This window comes from Pleurodeles waltl, chromosome 5 (genome assembly GCF_031143425.1).
Source record: "Pleurodeles waltl isolate 20211129_DDA chromosome 5, aPleWal1.hap1.20221129, whole genome shotgun sequence".
In the NCBI taxonomy this organism is placed as follows: domain Eukaryota; kingdom Metazoa; phylum Chordata; class Amphibia; order Caudata; family Salamandridae; genus Pleurodeles; species Pleurodeles waltl.
This window is the reverse complement of record NC_090444.1, coordinates 1,013,602,991-1,013,625,565: the sequence shown is the minus strand read 5'-3', so window position 1 is coordinate 1,013,625,565 and position 22,575 is coordinate 1,013,602,991. Positions and strand designations below refer to the sequence as shown.

The following is a 22,575-nucleotide window of genomic DNA, read 5'->3' as shown; positions in this document are numbered from 1 at the left end:
CACTCCTTGCATATAAAGCACAGAAATGGTGAAATCGTGTTTGAATACACTTCTTACACTGGCTGCTAACGTGCAAGTGGGGACATTCAGTTTTATCTGTAGAATTGGCTGGCTAACAAACAGTGCAGTCATTTATTACCACACAGTTCGAGGACAGCGATGTACACAGACCATTTACGACCCCATGCCCCAAGACCTGCTGAGTGGTCTAAGAGCATTGCAAATAGTGGCCTCCACTTTGCACATACACTATTGTGCCATAAAGAACCACTTTAAGAAAAATATTTTTGAGACATGAGTGGTAGGCCAGATTCCAAACGAGTGTCTTTGCCGCGCTTCCATACCAGACTTACTGCTCACTTATGTGTGTGTTACCCTCACACAGTGCAACGAGGCTTTTGTTTGGTCATCGTTCCCAGAAGTTATAGATTTTATGTTCCTAGAAGGCTTGAACCGTTTTGTTTCATGTAAATGTTTTTGCATTTTTTTCATAATGATTGTGTGACTTTATTAATGCGTTATTTTTCTGAGAATAGGAGTAAAAATCCACATTATATAGTAAAAGTCTGCATTAAAATTTGCTGCTGCCTATGTATAATGGGCAGTGGCATTAGTGCCTTTTGCCATTTTGCGTTTGATGCCAAGACATCCTGCCCACTGGTAAGAAGACTGTACCAGTTTATTGTTACAACTTATTGTTGACGGTTTCTTCACCTAAGAAATATTGTTGTCTTAACATATTGCTGTTATTCTTCCCTATAAGCCCAACACTTCCAGTGATCACCCGTGGTTAGAGTTCTGCATTACACTCTTTCCCATGATGTGCATATGTGCCCTCATTGCTGTCTGAAGTGGATTCAAACTCACTGCCAAAAGTGGACACCAAAGAACACTTGTTATCAACCACCCACCAGGCAAGACGCTTGCATGCAGCCACCAACTGAGGCCAAACGTCTGCAACCAAAATAAACAAAAAACAGCATAATTAATAACCATGGGGGAAAACACAGGCCTTCTTATAGACCTGGAAAGCTAAAATTCAAAACGTTTAGCCCTCCACAAAGGGCAATAACCAAAAAGGACATAACACCGACCAGTATAACTACACGAGTAATAACAGAATATTTACAAACCGGGCCGCAGTAAAAGAGAATGTATTCAGCATTCACCAGACCGGTTTTTTCAAGTGTTATTCAAAAGTGAAAACTTACTGAATATCAAGTTACACATTAGAAAATTGCAGCTGATCGCTGGCTGTTTTCAGGATTGTATCAGAAACACGAGAACAACACTTCATTTGTTTTACACAAATTAGAGATTTTTAAAGGTGGTTTTCCTAGTTTTCTCTATTTTCAGTACCGTGTTCCCAATCCCTTTTCAATTTCGATTTAGTTCCAGGCTATGGAATGACACATACCGATGTCACTGGATTCCAGCACAATAAATCAATATTGTGTAGTGTGTCTTTTTGAAATAATATGCATTTTTGTAGGCAAACGCCCATTCCTTCAGTTTCCTGATTTACTTTTCTTCTGTTCCCCAGGTAACAGTGACCAGACAGGGTCTCAGGAAAAGCTGCTTCAAGATGGCCAGGGCTCAAGTGGACGTTCCCCGAGGGATTCAGGCTGCTATGAAAGTAGTGATAACCAAGAGAACGGTAATGGTGTGTGTAACCTTTTCTCATGTCCAGTGCCTAATGAAGTGGTAGCATGCGCTGTCTATTTGCTGAGAAGGTCGAAGTGTTCTCATTGTCCCTGGGTTGCCATCACTCAGCTTCCTGTGTGTCCCCTTCCATTTGTGTGGCCAGGTCGCTATTGGAATCCTGCTGTGAATTTTTACTATGCGAAAAAAGGAATTACAGCTATGTTGCTAGCATAATACAGCTCACATCTGCCATTGGTATGGCTTCTAAGGGCTTTCGAGATCTAGAAACCCTTTCCTCTTGGTTCTGGAAATAACGAACTTTTGCACACCAATTCTTAAAATGTTACATCCAACCGCTAGATTTCAGAATATGGCAGATTATGTGAATCTATGCTAAATACCAAGCCATACATCAGTTATTCCAGGTAGGTATCTTCATAAAAGATCAATAGCATTTGACACTGTTGATTGTGAAACCTTGAGATTTTGACTAGTCTGTTTTCTGTTATGTTCACTTATTTTCCTCAAATCCATTGTTTTTAGCAGCCTTTTTATGTAACAAAATAAGCAGACTTCATCATATAGAGCTCAGGCAGTGATATATTTCAGGCAAAGGGTGACTAGACTATTAGACTGGAAAACTGGACTGCCATAGAAATAGAACTATGTTTTTTCCATCCAGAACAGTTTCACAGAGGACTAGAATATAACTAAATAAGTATATATTGATTGGAAAAAAAACAAAGGTTATAGTAACGTTATAGTTGGGTGTGAAAAAAAGATCTGTTTTTTAAATTATTTTTTTATCACAAAAATAAAATAAAGGTGTAGGAAGTTGGCTCTGTATGTGCTATTTCAAAGTAAGGAATAGCATGCACAGAGTCCAAGGGTTCCCCTTAGAGGTAAAATAGTGGTAAAAATAGATAATACTAATGCTCTATTTTGTGGTAGTGTGGTCGAGCAGTAGGCTTATCCAAGGAGTAGTGTTAAGCATTTGTTGTACATACACATAGACAATAAATGAGGTACACACACTCAGAGACAAATCCAGCCAATAGGTTTTTATATAGAAAAATATCTTTTCTTAGTTTATTTTAAGAACCACAGGTTCAAATTCTACATGTAATAGCTCCTTCGAAAGGTATTGCAGGTAAGTACTTTAGGAACTTCAAATCATAAAAATTGCATGTATACTTTTCAAGTTATTGACAAATAGCTGTTTTAAAAGTGGACACTTAGTGCAATTTTCACAGTTCCTAGGGGAGGTAAGTATTTGTTAGGTTAACCAGGTAAGTAAGACACTTACAGGGCTTAGTTCTTGGTCCAAGGTAGCCCACCGTTGGGGGTTCAGAGCAACCCCAAAGTCACCACACCAGCAGCTCAGGGCCGGTCAGGTGCAGAGTTCAAAGTGGTGCCCAAAACGCATAGGCTAGAATGGATAGAAGGGGGTGCCCCGGTTCCGGTCTGCTGGCAGGTAAGTACCCGCGTCTTCGGAGGGCAGACCAGGGGGGTTTTGTAGGGCACCGGGGGGGACACAAGTCCACACAGAAATTTCACCCTCAGCGGCGCGGGGGCGGCTGGGTGCAGTGTAGAAACAAGCGTCGGGTTCGCAATGTTAGTCTATGAGAGATCTCGGGATCTCTTCAGCGCTGCAGGCAGGCAAGGGGGGGATTCCTCGGGGAAACCTCCACTTGGGCAAGGGAGAGGGACTCCTGGGGGTCACTTCTCCAGTGAAAGTCCGGTCCTTCAGGTCCTGGGGGCTGCGGGTGCAGGGTCTCTCCCAGGCGTCGGGACTTTAGGTTCAAAGAGTCGCGGTCAGGGGAAGCCTCGGGATTCCCTCTGCAGGCGGCGCTGTGGGGGCTCAGGGGGGACAGGTTTTGGTACTCACAGTATCAGAGTAGTCCTGGGGTCCCTCCTGAGGTGTCGGATCTCCACCAGCCGAGTCGGGGTCGCCGGGTGCAGTGTTGCAAGTCTCACGCTTCTTGCGGGGAGCTTGCAGGGTTCTTTGAAGCTGCTGGAAACAAAGTTGCAGCTTTTCTTGGAGCAGGTCCGCTGTCCTCGGGAGTTTCTTGTCTTTTCGAAGCAGGGGCAGTCCTCAGAGGATGTCGAGGTCGCTGGTCCCTTCGGAAGGCGTCGCTGGAGCAGGATCTTTGGAAGGCAGGAGACAGGCCGGTGAGTTTCTGGAGCCAAGGCAGTTGTCGTCTTCTGGTCTTCCGCTGCAGGGGTTTTCAGCTGGGCAGTCCTTCTTCTTGTTGCAGGAATCTAATTTTCTAGGGTTCAGGGTAGCCCTTAAATACTAAGTTTAAGGGCGTGTTTAGGTCTGGGGGGTTAGTAGCCAATGGCTACTAGCCCTGAGGGTGGGTACACCCTCTTTGTGCCTCCTCCCAAGGGGAGGGGGTCACAATCCTAACCCTATTGGGGGAATCCTCCATCTGCAAGATGGAGGATTTCTAAAAGTTAGAGTCACCTCAGCTCAGGACACCTTAGGGGCTGTCCTGACTGGCCAGTGACTCCTCCTTGTTATTCTCATTATTTTCTCCGGCCTTGCCGCCAAAAGTGGGGCCTGGCCGGAGGGGGCGGGCAATTCCACTAGCTGGAGTGTCCTGCTGGGTTGGCACAAAGGAGGTGAGCCTTTGAGGCTCACCGCCAGGTGTGACAATTCCTGCCTGGGAGAGGTGTTAGCATCTCCACCCAGTGCAGGCTTTGTTACTGGCCTCAGAGTGACAAAGGCACTCTCCCCATGGGGCCAGCAACATGTCTCGGTTTGTGGCAGGCTGCTAGAACTAGTCAGCCTACACAGATAGTCGGTTAAGTTTCAGGGGGCACCTCTAAGGTGCCCTCTGTGGTGTATTTTACAATAAAATGTACACTGGCATCAGTGTGCATTTATTGTGCTGAGAAGTTTGATACCAAACTTCCCAGTTTTCAGTGTAGCCATTATGGTGCTGTGGAGTTCGTGTTTGACAGACTCCCAGACCATATACTCTTATGGCTACCCTGCACTTACAATGTCTAAGGTTTTGTTTAGACACTGTAGGGGTACCATGCTCATGCACTGGTACCCTCACCTATGGTATAGTGCACCCTGCCTTAGGGCTGTAAGGCCTGCTAGAGGGGTGTCTTACCTATACTGCATAGGCAGTGAGAGGCTGGCATGGCACCCTGAGGGGAGTGCCATGTCGACTTACTCGTTTTGTCCTCACTAGCACACACAAGCTGGTAAGCAGTGTGTCTGTGCTGAGTGAGAGGTCTCCAGGGTGGCATAAGACATGCTGCAGCCCTTAGAGACCTTCCTTGGCATCAGGGCCCTTGGTACTAGAGGTACCAGTTACAAGGGACTTATCTGGATGCCAGGGTCTGCCAATTGTGGATACAAAAGTACAGGTTAGGGAAAGAACACTGGTGCTGGGGCCTGGTTAGCAGGCCTCAGCACACTTTCAATTGTAAACATAGCATCAGCAAAGGCAAAAAGTCAGGGGGCAACCATGCCAAGGAGGCATTTCCTTACACAACCCCCCCCCCAAACGAAAGAGGATGAGACTAACCTTTCCCAAGAGAGTCTTCATTTTCTAAGTGGAAGAACCTGGAAAGGCCATCTGCATTGGCATGGGCAGTCCCAGGTCTGTGTTCCACTATAAAGTCCATTCCCTGTAGGGAGATGGACCACCTCAACAGTTTAGGATTTTCACCTTTCATTTGCATCAGCCATTTGAGAGGTCTGTGGTCAGTTTGAACTAGGAAGTGAGTCCCAAAGAGGTATGGTCTCAGCTTCTTCAGGGACCAAACCACAGCAAAGGCCTCCCTCTCAATGGCACTCCAACGCTGCTCCCTGGGGAGTAACCTCCTGCTAATGAAAGCAACAGGCTGGTCAAGGCCATCATCATTTGTTTGGGACAAAACTGCCCCTATCCCATGTTCAGAGGCATCAGTCTGCACAATGAACTGCTTAGAATAATCCGGAGCTTTGAGAACTGGTGCTGAGCACATTGCTTGTTTCAGGGTGTCAAAGGCCTGTTGGCAGTCCACAGTCCAGTTCACTTTCTTGGGCATTTTCTTGGAGGTGAGCTCAGCGAGGGCTGTCACAATGGATCCATATCCCTTCACAAACCTCCTGTAGTACCCAGTCAAGCCAAGGAATGCCCTGACTTGAGTCTGGGTTTTTGGAGCTACCCAGTCCAGAATAGTCTGGATCTTGGGTTGGAGTGGCTGAACTTGGCCTCCACCTACAAGGTGTCCCAAGTAAACCACAGTTCCCTGCCCTATCTGGCATTTGGATGCCTTGATAGAGAGGCCTGCAGATTGCAGAGCCTTCAAAACCTTCCTCAGGTGGACCAGGTGATCCTGCCAGGTGGAGCTAAAGACAGCAATATCATCAAGATAAGCTGTGCTAAAGGACTCCAAGCCAGCAAGGACTTGATTCACCAACCTTTGGAAGGTGGCAGGGGCATTCTTTAAACCAAAGGGCATAACAGTAAACTGATAATGCCCATCAGGTGTGGAGAATGCTGTCTTTTCTTTTGCTCCAGGTGCCATTTTTATTTGCCAGTACCCTGCTGTCAAGTCAAAGGTACTTAGAAATTTGGCAGCACCTAATTTATCAATGAGCTCATCAGCTCTTGGAATTGGATGGGCATCTGTCTTGGTGACAGAATTGAGCCCTCTGTAGTCCACACAAAACCTCATCTCTTTCTTTCCATCTTTGGTGTGAGGTTTGGGGACTAAGACCACTGGGCTAGCCCAGGGGCTGTCAGAGCGCTCAATTACTCCCAATTCCAGCATCTTGTGGACTTCCACCTTGATGCTTTCCTTAACATGGTCAGATTGTCTAAAGATTTTGTTCTTGACAGGCATGCTGTCTCCTGTGTCCACATCATGGGTACACAGGTGTGTCTGACCAGGGGTTAAGGAGAAGAGTTCAGGAAACTGTTGTAGGACTCTCCTACAATCAGCTTGCTGTTGGCCAGAGAGGGTGTCTGAGTAGATCACTCCATCTACTGTACCATCTTTTGGGTCTGATGACAGAAGATCAGGGAGAGGTTCACTCTCTGCCTCCTGATCCTCATCTGTTACCATCAACAGATTGACATCCGCCCTGTCGTGGAAGAGCTTAAGGCGGTTTACATGGATCACCCTTTTGGGGCTCCTGCTTGTGCCCAGGTCCACCAAGTAGGTGACCTGACTCTTCCTCTCTAGTACTGGGTAAGGGCCACTCCATTTGTCCTGGAGTGCCCTGGGAGCCACAGGCTCCAGAACCCAGACTTTCTGCCCTGGTTGGAACTCAACCAGTGCAGCCTTTTGGTCATACCAAAACTTCTGGAGCTGTTGGCTGGCCTCAAGGTTTTTGGTTGCCTTTTCCATGTACTCTGCCATTCTAGAGCGAAGGCCAAGTACATAGTCCACTATGTCCTGTTTAGGCTCATGGAGAGGTCTCTCCCAGCCTTCTTTAACAAGGGCAAGTGGTCCCCTTACAGGATGACCAAACAGAAGTTCAAAGGGTGAGAACCCTACTCCCTTCTGTGGTACCTCCCTGTAAGCGAAAAGCAGACATGGCAGGAGGACATCCCATCTCCTTTTGAGTTTTTCTGGGAGCCCCATGATCATGCCTTTTAATGTCTTGTTGAATCTCTCAACTAAGCCATTAGTTTGTGGATGGTAAGGTGTAGTGAATTTATAAGTCACTCCACACTCATTCCACATGTGCTTTAGGTATGCTGACATGAAGTTGGTACCTCTGTCAGACACCACCTCCTTAGGGAAACCCACTCTGGTAAAGATACCAATGAGGGCCTTGGCTACTGCAGGGGCAGTAGTCGACCTAAGGGGAATAGCTTCAGGATACCTGGTAGCATGATCCACTACTACCAGGATATACATATTTCCTGAGGCTGTGGGAGGTTCTAGTGGACCAACTATGTCCACACCCACTCTTTCAAAGGGCACCCCCACCACTGGAAGTGGAATGAGGGGGGCCTTTGGATGCCCACCTGTCTTACCACTGGCTTGACAGGTGGGGCAGGAGAGGCAAAACTCCTTAACCATGCTGGACATATTGGGCCAGTAGAAGTGGTTGACTAACCTCTCCCACGTCTTGGTTTGTCCCAAATGTCCAGCAAGGGGAATGTCATGGGCCAATGTTAGGATGAACTCTCTGAACAGCTGAGGCACTACCACTCTCCTAGTGGCACCAGGTTTGGGGTCTCTGGCCTCAGTGTACAGGAGCCCATCTTCCCAATAGACCCTATGTGTTCCATTTTCCTTGCCTTTGGACTCTTCAGCAGCTTGCTGCCTAAGGCCTTCAAGAGAGGGACAGGTTTCTTGTCCCTTACACAGCTCTTCCCTTGAGGGTCCCCCTGGGCCTAAGAGCTCAACCTGATAAGGTTCAAGCTCCAAAGGCTCAGTTCCCTCAGAGGGCAGAACTTCTTCCTGAGAAGAGAGGTTCCCTTTCTTTTGCTGTGTTGCAGTTGGGTTCCCAACTGACTTTCCTGTTCTCTTGGTAGGCTGGGCCATTTTTCCAGACTCCAGCTCTACTTTTTCACCCTGTGCCTTGCATTGTGCTCTTGTTTTCACACACACCAGTTCAGGGATACCCAGCATTGCTGCATGGGTTTTTAGCTCTACCTCAGCCCATGCTGAGGACTCCAGGTCATTTCCAAGCAGACAGTCCACTGGGATATTTGAGGAGACCACCACCTGTTTCAGGCCATTGACCCCTCCCCATTCTAAAGTAACCATTGCCATGGGATGTACTTTTCTCTGATTGTCAGCGTTGGTGACTGTGTAAGTTTTTCCAGTCAGGTATTGGCCAGGGGAAACCAGTTTCTCTGTCACCATGGTGACACTGGCACCTGTATCCCTCAGGCCCTCTATTCTAGTCCCATTAATTAAGAGTTGCTGTCTGTATTTTTGCATGTTAGGCGGCCAGACAGCTAGTGTGGCTAAATCCACCCCACCCTCAGAAACTAGAGTAGCTTCAGTGTGGACCCTGATTTGCTCTGGGCACACTGTTGATCCCACTTGGAGACTAGCCATACCAGTGTTACCTGGATGGGAGTTTGGAGTGGAACCTTTCTTGGGACAGGCCTTGTCTCCAGTTTGGTGTCCATGCTGTTTACAGCTATGACACCAGGCCTTTTTGGGATCAAAGTTTTTACCCTTGTACCCATTGTTTTGTGAAGAGGCTCTGGGCCCACCCTCCTGTGCAGGTTTTTGGGGGCCTGTAGAAGACTCTTTACTATTTTTAGTTTTGGTTGTCTCATCACCCTTCTGCTGGGGAGTCTTTGTGACCCCTTTCTTTTGGTCACCCCCTGTTGAAGTCTTGGACACCCTTGTCTTGACCCAATGGTCCGCCTTCTTTCCCAATTCTTGGGGAGAAATTGGTCCTAGGTCTACCAGATGCTGATGCAGTTTATCATTGAAACAATTACTTAACAGGTGTTCTTTCACAAATAAATTGTACAGCCCATCATAATTACTTACACCACTGCCTTGAATCCAACCATCTAGTGTTTTCACTGAGTAGTCAACAAAGTCAACCCAGGTCTGGCTCGAGGATTTTTGAGCCCCCCTGAACCTAATCCTGTACTCCTCAGTGGAGAATCCAAAGCCCTCAATCAGGGTACCCTTCATGAGGTCATAGGATTCTGCATCTTGTCCAGAGAGTGTGAGGAGTCTATCCCTACACTTTCCTGTGAACATTTCCCAAAGGAGAGCACCCCAGTGAGATCTGTTCACTTTTCTGGTTACACAAGCCCTCTCAAAAGCTGTGAACCATTTGGTGATGTCATCACCATCTTCATATTTAGTTACAATCCCTTTAGGGATTTTCAACATGTCAGGAGAATCTCTGACCCTATTTATGTTGCTGCCACCATTGATGGGTCCTAGGCCCATCTCTTGTCTTTCCCTCTCTATGGCTAGGATCTGTCTTTCCAAAGCCAATCTTTTGGCCATCCTGGCTAACTGGATGTCCTCTTCACTGGAGTTATCCTCAGTGATTTCAGAGTTGTTGGTCCCTCCTGTGAGGGAACCAGCATCTCTGACTATTATTTGTGGAGTCAGGGCTTGAGAAGCCCTGCTCTCCCTAAGTAGGACTGGAGGGGGGGAATTTCCCTCCAAGTCACTATCTTCATCCTCTGAGTTGCCATCCTCAGAGGGGTTGGCCTTTTCAAACTCTGCCAAAAGCTCCTGGAGCTGTACTTTGGTAGGTTTGGGGCCCATTGCTATTTTCTTTAGTTTACAGAGTGACCTTAGCTCTCTCATCTGTAGATGGAGGTAAGGTGTGGTGTCGAGTTCCACCACATTCACATCTGTGCTAGACATTTTGCTTCTAAAAGTTGGAATACTTTTTAAGAATCTACAACTGGTTCTAGAATCTAATTCAAACTTTTACAAACTTTTAAACTCTAAAAGAAATGCTAAACAGGATCTAACACAAGGCCCTAGCAGGTCTTTTAAGAATTTAGAAAACTTTTCAAATTGCAAAAATCAATTTCTAATGACAATTTTGGAATTTGTCGTGTGATCAGGTATTGGCTGAGTAGTCCAGCAAATGCAAAGTCTTGTACCCCACCGCTGATCCACCAATGTAGGAAGTTGGCTCTGTATGTGCTATTTCAAAGTAAGGAATAGCATGCACAGAGTCCAAGGGTTCCCCTTAGAGGTAAAATAGTGGTAAAAATAGATAATACTAATGCTCTATTTTGTGGTAGTGTGGTCGAGCAGTAGGCTTATCCAAGGAGTAGTGTTAAGCATTTGTTGTACATACACATAGACAATAAATGAGGTACACACACTCAGAGACAAATCCAGCCAATAGGTTTTTATATAGAAAAATATCTTTTCTTAGTTTATTTTAAGAACCACAGGTTCAAATTCTACATGTAATAGCTCCTTCGAAAGGTATTGCAGGTAAGTACTTTAGGAACTTCAAATCATAAAAATTGCATGTATACTTTTCAAGTTATTGACAAATAGCTGTTTTAAAAGTGGACACTTAGTGCAATTTTCACAGTTCCTAGGGGAGGTAAGTATTTGTTAGGTTAACCAGGTAAGTAAGACACTTACAGGGCTTAGTTCTTGGTCCAAGGTAGCCCACCGTTGGGGGTTCAGAGCAACCCCAAAGTCACCACACCAGCAGCTCAGGGCCGGTCAGGTGCAGAGTTCAAAGTGGTGCCCAAAACGCATAGGCTAGAATGGATAGAAGGGGGTGCCCCGGTTCCGGTCTGCTGGCAGGTAAGTACCCGCGTCTTCAGAGGGCAGACCAGGGGGGTTTTGTAGGGCACCGGGGGGGACACAAGTCCACACAGAAATTTCACCCTCAGCGGCGCGGGGGCGGCCGGGTGCAGTGTAGAAACAAGCGTCGGGTTCGCAATGTTAGTCTATGAGAGATCTCGGGATCTCTTCAGCGCTGCAGGCAGGCAAGGGGGGGATTCCTCGGGGAAACCTCCACTTGGGCAAGGGAGAGGGACTCCTGGGGGTCACTTCTCCAGTGAAAGTCCGGTCCTTCAGGTCCTGGGGGCTGCGGGTGCAGGGTCTCTCCCAGGCGTCGGGACTTTAGGTTCAAAGAGTCGCGGTCAGGGGAAGCCTCGGGATTCCCTCTGCAGGCGGCGCTGTGGGGGCTCAGGGGGGACAGGTTTTGGTACTCACAGTATCAGAGTAGTCCTGGGGTCCCTCCTGAGGTGTCGGATCTCCACCAGCCGAGTCGGGGTCGCCGGGTGCAGTGTTGCAAGTCTCACGCTTCTTGCGGGGAGCTTGCAGGGTTCTTTGAAGCTGCTGGAAACAAAGTTGCAGCTTTTCTTGGAGCAGGTCCGCTGTCCTCGGGAGTTTCTTGTCTTTTCGAAGCAGGGGCAGTCCTCAGAGGATGTCGAGGTCGCTGGTCCCTTCGGAAGGCGTCGCTGGAGCAGGATCTTTGGAAGGCAGGAGACAGGCCGGTGAGTTTCTGGAGCCAAGGCAGTTGTCGTCTTCTGGTCTTCCGCTGCAGGGGTTTTCAGCTGGGCAGTCCTTCTTCTTGTTGCAGGAATCTAATTTTCTAGGGTTCAGGGTAGCCCTTAAATACTAAGTTTAAGGGCGTGTTTAGGTCTGGGGGGTTAGTAGCCAATGGCTACTAGCCCTGAGGGTGGGTACACCCTCTTTGTGCCTCCTCCCAAGGGGAGGGGGTCACAATCCTAACCCTATTGGGGGAATCCTCCATCTGCAAGATGGAGGATTTCTAAAAGTTAGAGTCACCTCAGCTCAGGACACCTTAGGGGCTGTCCTGACTGGCCAGTGACTCCTCCTTGTTATTCTCATTATTTTCTCCGGCCTTGCCGCCAAAAGTGGGGCCTGGCCGGAGGGGGCGGGCAATTCCACTAGCTGGAGTGTCCTGCTGGGTTGGCACAAAGGAGGTGAGCCTTTGAGGCTCACCGCCAGGTGTGACAATTCCTGCCTGGGAGAGGTGTTAGCATCTCCACCCAGTGCAGGCTTTGTTACTGGCCTCAGAGTGACAAAGGCACTCTCCCCATGGGGCCAGCAACATGTCTCGGTTTGTGGCAGGCTGCTAGAACTAGTCAGCCTACACAGATAGTCGGTTAAGTTTCAGGGGGCACCTCTAAGGTGCCCTCTGTGGTGTATTTTACAATAAAATGTACACTGGCATCAGTGTGCATTTATTGTGCTGAGAAGTTTGATACCAAACTTCCCAGTTTTCAGTGTAGCCATTATGGTGCTGTGGAGTTCGTGTTTGACAGACTCCCAGACCATATACTCTTATGGCTACCCTGCACTTACAATGTCTAAGGTTTTGTTTAGACACTGTAGGGGTACCATGCTCATGCACTGGTACCCTCACCTATGGTATAGTGCACCCTGCCTTAGGGCTGTAAGGCCTGCTAGAGGGGTGTCTTACCTATACTGCATAGGCAGTGAGAGGCTGGCATGGCACCCTGAGGGGAGTGCCATGTCGACTTACTCGTTTTGTCCTCACTAGCACACACAAGCTGGTAAGCAGTGTGTCTGTGCTGAGTGAGAGGTCTCCAGGGTGGCATAAGACATGCTGCAGCCCTTAGAGACCTTCCTTGGCATCAGGGCCCTTGGTACTAGAGGTACCAGTTACAAGGGACTTATCTGGATGCCAGGGTCTGCCAATTGTGGATACAAAAGTACAGGTTAGGGAAAGAACACTGGTGCTGGGGCCTGGTTAGCAGGCCTCAGCACACTTTCAATTGTAAACATAGCATCAGCAAAGGCAAAAAGTCAGGGGGCAACCATGCCAAGGAGGCATTTCCTTACAAAAGGTTAAAGAGGCGTTATAGTTAGATGAATGTCAGTCACAACATTAACATTTTGAACTCAATACACAGAAATTCAACAGTCATAGTGAGCAGAGCTAACTAAGCCTTGCACCCTCGTCATGCACTGCTTATGACCTCACCCATTGCATCATTCATGAAATGTTCTATGACATCATTTATGATTTTAATAATGACCTTTCAAATTACATCATTACATTATTGATGATATCAATGATGCCATCATCCAAGCTTCTTTTGCACATATGGCTCTATAAATGTATAGCATAATGTTGTGAGTAGAGTGCTCACGTTTGGCGAGAGATTAGAAAATCCCACCGCCAGACTGGAGCAAACTCATTTTCCTGGTCGTGCCAGTGCAGACAGGGAAAGCACTGTATCCCGGTGTGGGCTCATTAGAGCACTTCAAGTGAGCTGGCCCCAAGAGTTGGGGCCCCAAGGGCCATTAAAGGCTCTGGGAGTGGAGGGTAATTCACGATTACAGAACATTTGTCTTATACAGTGAGTGGAAGAGATACTGATTTCTTTCCTGATAAGCTGTTTTAGCGGCAAGGTTGGACTTTCTAGGAACACATCTGCTAATTCACAATTGATGCACTGCATCCATCTGCTGAGTGAGTTTGTGTCTTTCTGTTTTTCACTGTGAAAATAAGTCTTGCATGAAAAATTTACATAGGGATATTGTTTGAAGTTGGTATAAGCCTAGACTTCTTTAATGTGTCACACGGGGCAAGAGTCCACCCAACAGCTGTCTCATGCCTTTTTTCAATACTGCATCATACCATGTTTACTTCCAATCATTTAGCACCATGTCGTATGTAAAAGTAAAGTATGGCCAAGATAAAGGACGAAACAATGATAGATGAAATCTTGTGAGCCCGAGGGCATTTTTGAGGTGCTGTAATGATACTGGGCAGAAGTAAGAGTGTGTTTCCTATTGTGACTACAAATGAGTGAGAATGAAAAACGTGTGCCATACTTTATCACTCTAGTCGCCTGCAGCATACAGTCACTGATTTAATCAGCTTGTTTGTCCTTTCAAGTGCACACCTTGGAAAATGTTTAGTAAAAATGGGGGACTTTGTGGGTAGGTAATTACTTCTAGTCCTTTGTTTAATTGCAGTCAAATGAACCGTTGGAGGAGGGAATGTAATGCACTGAGGTTTGAGTGCAATCTGAGGGAGGAATGAATAACAGTATAACATCATTGCATGATTGGCAATGGTATAAGCCACACGATGGAGGCTCGTACCATCAGTTTGCATGGCCCAGGTCCCTTACCACCCAATCTAGCTGCAGTTTGGGAGGGGCCTAGTTGAAGTGGAAATATCATGCGTTGGTAGTAGATTCATCACTGTTGCCCAGGTTCAGACTGGCTTATAGGGCAGTCAGGTGGTGCCTGACGGGTTGGTCAGACAGGACAGGACAGTGCTGCACTGTTTTTTTTCCTCCTTTTTTTTACTGTTGATTTCCCTGATATTAAAACAGTGAGCTCACCTTCATGCAATCTTCCATAGCTCGCAAAACACTTATATAACGTGTTAAGTTCAAAACTGCCCCAATTTGCAAACCTGATCCTTTTTTTGGTCTCCTCTAATACAAGGGAGATTTTGTTTACTAAAAGGGGCATGTAACCAGCCCATTGCTTACTATTTGTTGACCTCATTGTCATTTCGAATAGCTGTCTTCTAATTGGCCAGTGTGTGCCACTTTCACTTCATCTTCATTCGTGTGGAGCATAGACCAGTTATTGATTGCTTAATTTTGATTAGTGCCTTTCCACTGCTTGCGCTGTGATTGAGGTACTATTTCTTTTTCTTCATCCCCAGTCATTTGTCATTGTCAGTCTTGCTTCCAATAGCTTCTTCCCTCCCTACCCTAGTTAGTCTGTCATGCTTCTTCCTTCCCACCCTCCCCTTGTTCAGTGCTGGCTGTTATGGTGCTTTTTTTCTATCTTTTAGCCATGCTGCACAGCTTCTGTGCTGCTGTACAGAAAGGTTGAAAGGCATAGCTAATAGCTGATGCATAGGCAAGACTTATTGGCTTTGCCAATGCTTGTTTCTTTCTCCCTCATTATGGGTTTGGGTGCTGGTAAAGTTCAGAAGTGCAGCGGAGTGATTTTCACGGAGCAACGAGTTTTGAGCTTGTAAAGATGGCTGCACAGTGCGGGGAACCTGCCACTTCAATTTAGAGGTACATGAGCAGCAATGAGGAAACATCAGGGACTCAAAGTTTGGGCATGATGGCAAGGCCTAGTCGATTTTGACAATTTTGTCTAATGGTACGTCCACTTCTAAGCTCAGTTCCTCTGCTGGTAGAGCTACCAAGAGGGGTTACAAAAGTGTCTAGTATGGGGAGATTGTAAGGTCTGCCTTGCCTTACCCTTCCTTTTGTTCTAAATGATGTGTGTAGGAAACTGGCCCTTGTTGCAGTTATCCCCCACCCCCTCCCCTTTGTGCCTGATATTGATGCTGACTTGACTGAGAGTGTGCTAGGATCCTGATAACCACTCCTCAGCACCAGTGTTCTTTCCCTAAAAATGTACCATTGTTTCCTCAATTGACACATCTCTGGTACACAGATAAGTCCCTTGTAAAAGGTACCAGTGGCACCAAGTGCCCTGTGACCAGGGAGGGTCCCTAAGGGCTGCAGCATGTGTTGTGCCACCCTAAGGGACCCCTCACCAAGCACATGCACACTGCCATTGCAGATTGTGTGTGTTGGTGGGTAGAAAAAGGCATCTCTCTCAGAGTGCCATGCCCACAAAACACTGCCTGTGGCATAGGTAAGTCACCCCTCTAGCAGGCCTTACAGCCCTAAGAGAGGGTGCACTATACCACAGATGAGGACATAGCTCCATGAGCAATAAGCCCTACAGTGTCTAAGTCCATTCTCAGACATTTTAAGTGCAGTGTGGCTATATTAAGTATATGGTCTGGGAGTTTGTCATTATGAACTCCACAGTTCCATAATAACTTTGTTGTGTACTGGTAAGTTTGGTACCAAATGTCTCAGCACAATAAACCCACACTGATGCCAGTGTTGGATTTATTCTAAAAAGCACACAGAGGGCATCTTAGAGATGCCCCTGTATTTTACCCAATCCTCTAGTGTAGGACTGGCTGGTCGGCGCCAGCCTGCCACTAGCAGACAAATTTCTGACCCCATGGGGTGAGGGCCTTTGTGCTCTGAGGCCAGAAACAAAGCATGCTCTGGGTGGAGGTGCTTCACACCACCCCCCTGCAGGAACTGTAACACCTGGCGGTGAGCCTCAAAGGCTCAGGCCTCATGTTACAGTGCCCCAGTACACTCCAGCTAGTGGATATGCCCGCCCCATGACAAAGCCCCACTTGTGGCGGCAAGTCTGGCGGGAAACTTAGGAAAAACACGGAACAGTGACCACTTCAGCTGGGACCACTCCTAAGGTGTCTAGAGCCGACGTGACCCCCTCCCTGCAGAATCCTCCATCTTGGTCTAAAGGACAGGGACCAATAGGGTTAGATTTGTTCCCCCCTCCCCAAAGGGAGTGGACACCGGGAGGGTGTAGTCACCATCGGGGACAGTAGCCATTGGCTCCTGCTCTCTGACCCCTGTAACACCCCTAAATCTTGTATTTAAGGGCTCCCCTGAACCCAGCTCACCAGATTTCTGATGACCTGACAAGAAGAAGAATTGCTAAGATGAAACCCCCAGCAGAGAAGAAGGAAGACGACAACTGACTTGGCCCCAGCCCTACCAGCTTGTCTCCTGCTTCAAAGAACCTGCACCAGCACAGCGACGCATCCAGCGGGACCAGCGACCTCTGCCAAGCTCCAGAGGACTGCCCTGCAGCCAAAAGGACTAAGAACTCCCGTGGACAGCGACCCTGTCCAAAGAAGAAACAACAACTAAGGATTCCAACCCCACTCCGAATGCGTGAGTCCTGACCACTCTTCACCTGATTCCCATGTCCAGGTGGCCCAACTAACTAGAGGGGATCCTCAGGCGATTTTGAGCAAGTGCCCACCCTTGGTTGATCTCTTCACCCCTCCACGATGACGCCTGCAGAGGGAATCCCGAGGACCTCCCTGACCGCAAAAGCTCTGGACAAAGATATACAACTCCTAAAGACACACTGCCCCTGCAGCACCCAGGCCTTCGAGAAACCGACCCCCACTGCAGCAACATTCAGCAGGCAGCCCTCTTCCCTGTCCAGCCTGTGTTTTGCCCGAGACGACCTCCTGGACCTTGCCTGCTGCCTTTGAGTGACCCTTGGGGTTCCCTCATAGAGAATCATTGGAGACCCGACACCTTGTTTTACCCTCCACCTGGCCGCCTAAGCGCCGCTGAGGGTGTATGTTTGGTGCCTACTTGTTGCTCCCCCCCAGTGCTCCTCTAAACCCCCCAGGTCTGCCCTAAGAAGATGCGGGCACTTACTACCCTGCCTGCAGAGCTGAAAATGAATGCCCCCCATTTTCCATAGGAGCCCATGTTAATTTTTCCTACACTTTGATCTCTGCACCCAGCCGGCCCTGTGTTACTGGTAATGGAAGTTTAGGGTTAACTTGAACCCCAACCTGTGTACTTCCTAACTCCTGGAGACTGGAACTGTAAGTGTTGTACTTGCATGCAAATCAATCTGAAAATTGTCAGTTTTTGAAACCGATAATTGCCAATATTTGAAAAACTGTATAACTTATCAATTTTAAAAAAGTGCTATTGATGTATGTGTAAAATACGGAACTATTGAAATACTTACCTGCAACTTGAATCTTGTGGTTCTAAAAATAAAGAAAATATATTTTTGCTATATTAAAAACCATTGGTCTGCAGTTGAGTCAGTGAGTGTGTGCTTCTTCTAGTGTGTGTGTGTGTGTGTGTGTGTGTGTGTGTGTACAACAAATGGTTGGCACCACCCTCTTATATGCCTAACTGCTTGACCACACTACCACAAAATAGAGCATTAGTATTATCTACTTTTGCCTTCTGTTAAGCCTCTAGGGAACCCCTGGACTCTGTGCACACTATATCTCACTTTGATATAGTATATACAGAGCCAGCTTCCTACAATGCACTTTTGTAAAGGAGATGTGCTGCATTCTCGATTTAAATAATATTAGAAATACAAATGTTGCAATCACAGGTTTGTCATTTTAATAAATGCGTCTAAAGTTGTCCTTTCCTGAGAAGGTGGGCCTGCATAAAAATGAAAAAGAGAGCCATTGCTTTCAATAGCTGGTTTATGCTCCAAATTAAAGTAGAAGAGAAAGAAAGCAGAACAAAATAATGTTCCCTTGAAATATCTTTTGTTTCTGTGAAAGTCTGAAATACCTTTAAGTGGTGAAATGAATTAAAGTTCACAGTTCACTGCTCCTGTCATACGTCTGCTCAACGATCCCAATTCACAAATTACACTTGTAAGCATAACTTAGTTGGCAAAAATAGGCCTTTAAAGCTGACACTATGGTTCATTGAATCAGGACTGGCGCTGTTTTAGACTTAAAAAGGACACTTATGACAGTTGAAGTGAATCGATGTAGCTCATACCGTATTCCTAAATTAATTTTTAAGGGTGGACAGAGGAACCTTAGTGGGCAGAGGGTAAGAAGAATAAGTAAGGTGCATGAAACACCAATAAACTCATTTGTAAACATTTTACATGGCTTTTTCCACTCTGGAAACAGTTAATTCTACAATTGTATTGCTATGTTTACAATGTTTCCATGATGAGATTTGGACAGTGACACACTCAAATGCTGTGGGAGTTGGGGTAAGAGGTTCACCACTTGAAAAAATAAGAAAAACATGAAATGTATAAATACATTTGAACTTCGGTTACACATTGATTTCCAATCTGAAAAATCTGCAGGAGAAAAGGTTACCCTTTAAGAGTATTCCTGGGAAGCTACAATATTCGTAAATTTCAGGGAGTACTCCTGGAGATGTTTGCGGATCCTAAGAAAGTCAATAATGAACTTACCATATAGAAGGAATCCTCCAAAACTAGATGTTCGATGGCATCTGTCGCTGTAGATACGCATGTTCTGCAATAGCTCGCCATCTGGTGTTGGGCCGGAGTGTTACAAGTTGTTTTTCTTCGAAGAAGTCTTTCGAGTCACGGGACCGAGTGACTCCTCCTTTTGTCTCCATTGCGCATGGGCGTCGACTCCATCTTCGATTGTTTTTTTTCCGCCATCGGGTTCGGACGTGTTCCTGTCGCTCCGAGTTTCGGAACAGAAAAAATAGTTAATTTCGGAAGATTTTCGTCGGTATTGTTGCGTTCGGGATCGGCGTACTTAGATTCAACACCGCATCGAAGATCGAAGAGCTCCGGTGCCCTTCGGGGTAGTTTTTCGATCCTCCGTCGGGGCCTGGTCGGCCCGACCGCGTGCTGAAGAACGCCGATGGAACGGACCCCGTTCCGTTTCTGCCCCAAATGCCACAATAAATACCCCTACACAGACCAACACTTGGTCTGCAACCTGTGCCTGTCACCTGAGCACAGCGAAGACACCTGCGAGGCCTGTCGTGCGTTCCGGTCCCGAAAAACACTCCGAGACCGTCGAGCCAGAAGACTTCAAATGGCGTCCGCACCGACAGCCCGACGGGAGTTCGAGGAACAGGAAGAGGAAGGTACCTTCTCGATCCAAGACTCAGACTCCGAAGGATTCGACGATACACAAACCGTGAGTAAGACGTCGAAAACCACACAAAGAAACATTTACAAGGCCCAGGGGACGCCACTGCCACCAGGCCATGGCTCAACCCATAAAATCGGTGACCGACCGTCGGCACCGAAAAAGGCCCAAACAGTGCCGAGATCGTCCGACTCCGGTCGAGACACCGGCACGCAGCCTTCTCGGGACCGAGAAAGTGCTGGAGACAAGCCTCGACACCGAGATGCCGGTGTGGACACGGCTCGACGCCGAGACAGCGGCACCGAAACAGATCGACGCCGAGAGGTTTCGGCCCCGAAAAGGAAAAGAGTCACCTCGGAGCCGAAAAAACACGCAGACAAAGTTTCGATGCCGAAACAAACTGCAAGCGACCCAGCTTCAGGCTCTTATACAGAAGAGCACTCGCTAACCTCCCAAATGCAGAAGCATAGGTTTGAGGAAGAGCTACAAGCAACTGATGCGGACCATACGCAAAAGCGTATCTTCATTCAGCAGGGGACAGGAAAAATAAGCACCCTTCCCCCCATTAGGAGAAAGAGAAGGTTGGAGTTCCAGACGGAACAAGCACCACAACCAAAAGTGGTGAAAAGAGTTACACCACCACCCTCTCCTCCGCCCGTGATTAACGTTTCACCAGCACAAACGCCATCACACTCCCCAGCTCACACCACCATGAGCCAGGGTGACCAAGACCAGGACGCATGGGACCTATACGACGCCCCAGTGTCAGATAACAGCCCAGAGGCATACCCTACAAAACCATCTCCACCAGAAGACAGCACCGCGTACTCTCAGGTGGTGGCTAGAGCAGCACAATTTCACAACGTAAGCCTCCACTCAGAACAGGTCGAGGATGATTTCTTGTTCAACACACTCTCCTCCACCCACAGCTCCTACCAAAGCCTGCCTATGCTCCCTGGTATGCTCCGGCACGCAAAAGACATATTTAAGGACCCGGTCAAAAGTAGGGCAATCACACCAAGGGTGGAAAAAAAGTATAAGCCGCCTCCTACGGACCCGGCTTTCATCACAACACAGCTGCCACCAGACTCTGTTGTTGTAGGAGCAGCTAGGAAAAGGGCCAACTCTCACACATCTGGAGATGCACCACCCCCAGATAAAGAAAGCCGCAAGTTTGATGCAGCTGGTAAGAGAGTCGCAGCACAAGCTGCAAACCAGTGGCGCATCGCGAACTCCCAGGCACTACTTGCGCGCTATGACAGAGCCCACTGGGACGAGATGCAACATCTCATTGAACATCTGCCCAAAGACTTCCAAAATAGGGCAAAACAAGTGGTTGAGGAGGGACAGGCCATCTCCAACAACCAGATCCGCTCCTCCATGGACGCTGCAGATACAGCTGCACGGACAATTAATACATCTGTAACTATCAGAAGGCATGCATGGCTCCGAACGTCTGGATTTAAACCAGAGATTCAACAAGCAGTTCTCAATATGCCTTTTAATGAAAAAGAACTGTTCGGTCCAGAAGTGGACACAGCGATTGAGAAACTCTAAAAAGATACGGACACTGCCAAAGCCATGGGCGCACTCTACTCCCCGCAGAGCAGAGGGAATTACAGCTCATTCCGTAAAACGCCCTTTCGAGGGGGGTTTCGGGGTCAAAGCACACAAGCCAGCACCTCACAAGCCACACCGTCCAGTTACCAAGGACAGTATAGAGGAGGTTTTCGGGGACAATATAGAGGAGGGCAATTCCCTAGAAATAGAGGAAGATTCCAAAGCCCCAAAACCCCTACTACTAAACAGTGACTCACATGTCACTCACCCCCTCCACACAACACCAGTGGGGGGACGAATAGGTCATTATTACAGAGCATGGGAGAAAATCACTACAGACACTTGGGTTCTAGCAATTATCCAACATGGTTACTGCATAGAATTTCTACAGTTCCCTCCAAACATACCACCAAAAGCACAAAATTTAACAACACACCATTCCAATCTCCTAGAGATAGAAGTGCAGGCACTATTGCAAAAGAATGCAATCGAATTAGTGCCAAACACACAAATAAACACAGGAGTTTACTCACTGTACTTTCTGATACCAAAGAAGGACAAAACACTGAGACCAATCCTAGACCTCAGAGTAGTCAACACTTTCATCAAATCAGACCACTTCCACATGGTCACACTACAAGAAGTATTGCCATTGCTAAAGCTGCACGACTACATGGCAACTTTAGACCTCAAGGATGCTTATTTCCATATACCAATACACCCATCGCACAGGAAATACCTAAGGTTTGTATTCAAAGGAATACATTACCAATTCAAGGTACTGCCTTTCGGATTAACAACCGCACCAAGAGTCTTTACCAAATGTCTAGCGGTAGTCGCTGCACACATCAGAAGACAGCAAATACATGTGTTCCCATATCTAGACGACTGGCTAATCAAGGCCCATTCGTTAATAGAGTGCTCAAATCACACAAATCATATCATACAAACCCTCTTCAAACTAGGGTTCACCGTCAATTTCACAAAATCCAAAATTCTGCCACGCAAGGTACAACAATACCTGGGAGCCATAATAGACACATCAAAAGGAGTAGCCACTCCAAGTCCACAAAGAATTCAAAATTTCAACACCATCATACAACGCATGTATCCAACACAAAAGATACAAGCAAAGATGGTATTACAACTCCTAGGCATGATGTCATCATGCATAGCCATTGTCCCAAACGCAAGACTGCACATGAGGCCCTTACAACAATGCCTAGCATCACAGTGGTCTCAAGCACAGGGTCACCTTCTAGATCTGGTGTTAATAGACCGCCAAACTTACCTCTCGCTTCTGTGGTGGAACAACATAAATTTAAACAAGGGGCGGCCTTTCCAAGACCCAGTGCCACAATACGTAATAACAACAGATGCTTCCATGACAGGGTGGGGAGCACACCTCGATCAACACAGCATACAAGGACAATGGAACGTACATCAAACAAAACTGCATATCAATCACC

The 22,575-nt window shown here is 47.2% G+C and overlaps 1 protein-coding gene across 6 annotated transcripts in view; it reads left to right on the top strand.

Moving 5' to 3' along the window:
- SASH1 (SAM and SH3 domain containing 1) overlaps positions 1–22,575 on the top strand; it is a 536,180-nt gene that overhangs the window by 477,822 nt on the left and 35,783 nt on the right. For 5 of the 6 annotated variants that reach the window (XM_069235189.1, XM_069235188.1, XM_069235187.1 and 2 more), the window contains one exon: positions 1,544–1,663. In XM_069235189.1, the coding sequence (XP_069091290.1) occupies positions 1,544–1,663 (120 nt within the window). The remainder of the gene's footprint in view (positions 1–1,543; positions 1,664–22,575) is intronic. The other variant, XM_069235186.1, reaches the window with a different exon arrangement.